Below are 2367 nucleotides of genomic sequence, written 5' to 3' on the forward strand. Positions count from 1 at the left end.
CCCACCCTCCCAGGGAACAATTCCTTCCCAAAATCCATCTAAACCTCTTCCACTTGGGAATAATCACCCATCTTACAACCCATGGCTAGTTCAATGGATTTTCACACCAAAGGTTTGACCAAACACTTCCCAAAACTGAGAACTAACTCCAGCTTCCTTCATCTCCTGTTTTATCCCCAACTTTGGCTGTGACACTGAATTTTCTGATGCTGCTCATAACATTTAGAATGACAATCACAGCTTGTCGAGACAATATTAGTCCTGAGCAAACATTTCATTATAAAATGAAAATCGTACTTGTTTTCATTTCACTTCAAGTGGATAGGTAAAAACTGTTGGAATAATAAGGAAAAACAAAGACCAGAAACAAAACAAGCAAATGCTTTGAAAAATGTTTTTCTAAAGCACTGTCTGTCAGAATTAAGGTGTGACTAATGCAGTCAGCATGTGAACTTCTGAGCACCCTGCAAACAACTTCTCAAATCCATTTATTACGTGGGCACAAGGCCCTGATTCATTACGAGTAATTTGCAGTTTAATTTTAGTTCAGAAGTTTGTCACAACACCAGAAATGGAGCAGCCCCTGCCCAAGCACAGGGTTTGTACAATGCCGCTTCTCTTTCTCTGAATGGAAATGAATCATTCACAAAAGTGCATGCCTGATGCAACCCAGGAATGCTGAGGGAAATCTTTCCAATCAAACCAAGAATCCTGGTGGAAATGCTTTTGATCAGCCCACAAATCCTGATGGAAATGCTTTTGATCAGCCCACAAATCCTGATGGAAATGTCTGTGATCAACCCAGGAATCTTGAAGGAAATCTTTACAATCAGCCCAGAAATCTTGATGGAAATACCCCTGTTCTAGCCCAGAAATTGATGGAAATCTCATTGATCAACCCAGGAATCCTGAGAGAAATCCCTCTGATCAACCCAGGGATCCTGATGGAAATTCCTCTGATCAACCCAAAAGTCTTGATGGAAATCTCACTGATCAACCCGGGAATCCTGATGGAAATCTTTCTGATCAACCCAGTAATCCTACATGAAATTTCTACAYGGTTCAACATTAATGTTTATTTTCAGATAAATTTAATGTGCGTAAAATCAGAATTATTCCCGCGTGAATGGTGGGCACGGACAAAAGCAATTCTACAGAACAGCTGACCCTTATTTTGATGTGAAAACAAGAACTGCCAAACACATTTTCACTGTTTCAAAAGCATCCTTTGCTTTTTCCCTGTCTSTCACAGAAAACAGCCCACAAAAGGCATTGAAGAGTCCCTAAACCTTAGAAATTGTTGAATTTTGTTAACTCCTTCCATTCTMTGTTTGCAGGTCCTGGCTGTACTGCAAATTCTAAGCTGGATGAGTTATCACAGGCCATTAAATTTATTTTATTTTTTAGAACAGTGTTCTATGGATGAAAAGGTACTGCTATAACCCCCTGCACTATGGAATCTTTAATGAAAAATGAATAAATTAAAAGTCCTCCCACAGCAATGACAAATCTCTTTGGACAGCCTGTGGAAAACRTTGCAATATTCATGTTAAATCTCCAGGGAAAGCCAAACTCTACCAACCCCATTTTCTCCTGCATTGTTTCAAAGAGAACCCCGCTTATCACCTGTAATTTAGTTTATTTGTGATTCTTTTCTTTTTGCAGAGAAACTTGAGAAATTTCTTTGTTATTTTCACATGGATTCACAGGAATTACTAACAATGCCCATGATGTTTACAAAGGCACCCGAGTGTTTGACATTTGCTCAACATCTGCCCAGCTGTCAGTGCTCAACCGGCAAAGAAATTCATGGCAGCGAGATAAAAGCGACAGAAATCACTTGGATTATTCCTCCAGAGAAGGAAATTTTGGGGTCTTTCTCTCACCTTTAGCTTTGGCAGCCGTTTTATGGTCTTCAGGGGCCTGAGCACCCGCAGGACTCGCAGGGACTTGATGGTGTTGATGTCCTTGCCTTTGGTTCCTCTGCAGGGGACAAAAGGCACAAGAACAACACAGGGAATCGTTTGCTCCTCAGGTCACTGGTCAGGGGATTGATGGGCACCCAGGGTGGCTTTGGTGGTGGAATTGGTTGGGTTTGGGGTTTTTTTCTGGATGGGTTTTGTGTCCATCCTCACCAGGGCTGCAGGCAGGACCGGTGAGGGATGTCCCGACCTCGCAGGGGATGTGTCCACCAGGACAGAGAAGAAGGCTGGGGTGGGACTCAGGTCCTGGCAGGGCTCAGCCACAGCTGCTGTCCAGGCTTTGTCCCCTCACAGGACCTTCCTGCCCCAACTGCAGCCTGGACAGTGCTCCCAGGTGGGACAGCAGCTCCGGGGTGCAGCCATGGGGACAGGAGGCTCAGCCCAG

General features: G+C 43.6%; 1 protein-coding gene across 1 annotated transcript in view; it reads right to left on the reverse strand.

Moving 5' to 3' along the window:
- LOC130586171 (voltage-dependent N-type calcium channel subunit alpha-1B-like) overlaps window positions 1-2367 on the reverse strand; it is a gene marked incomplete at both ends in the record, with an annotated part of 86483 nt that overhangs the window by 30856 nt on the left and 53260 nt on the right. The window contains 2 exons of the mRNA XM_057386891.1: window positions 1583-1593; window positions 1887-1983. Coding sequence (XP_057242874.1) covers window positions 1583-1593; window positions 1887-1983 — 108 coding nt within the window. The remainder of the gene's footprint in view (window positions 1-1582; window positions 1594-1886; window positions 1984-2367) is intronic.

Source organism: Malurus melanocephalus, unplaced genomic scaffold (genome assembly GCF_030028575.1).
Source record: "Malurus melanocephalus ecotype Western Australia unplaced genomic scaffold, MMel_1.1 scaffold_1091, whole genome shotgun sequence".
NCBI lineage: Eukaryota > Metazoa > Chordata > Aves > Passeriformes > Maluridae > Malurus > Malurus melanocephalus.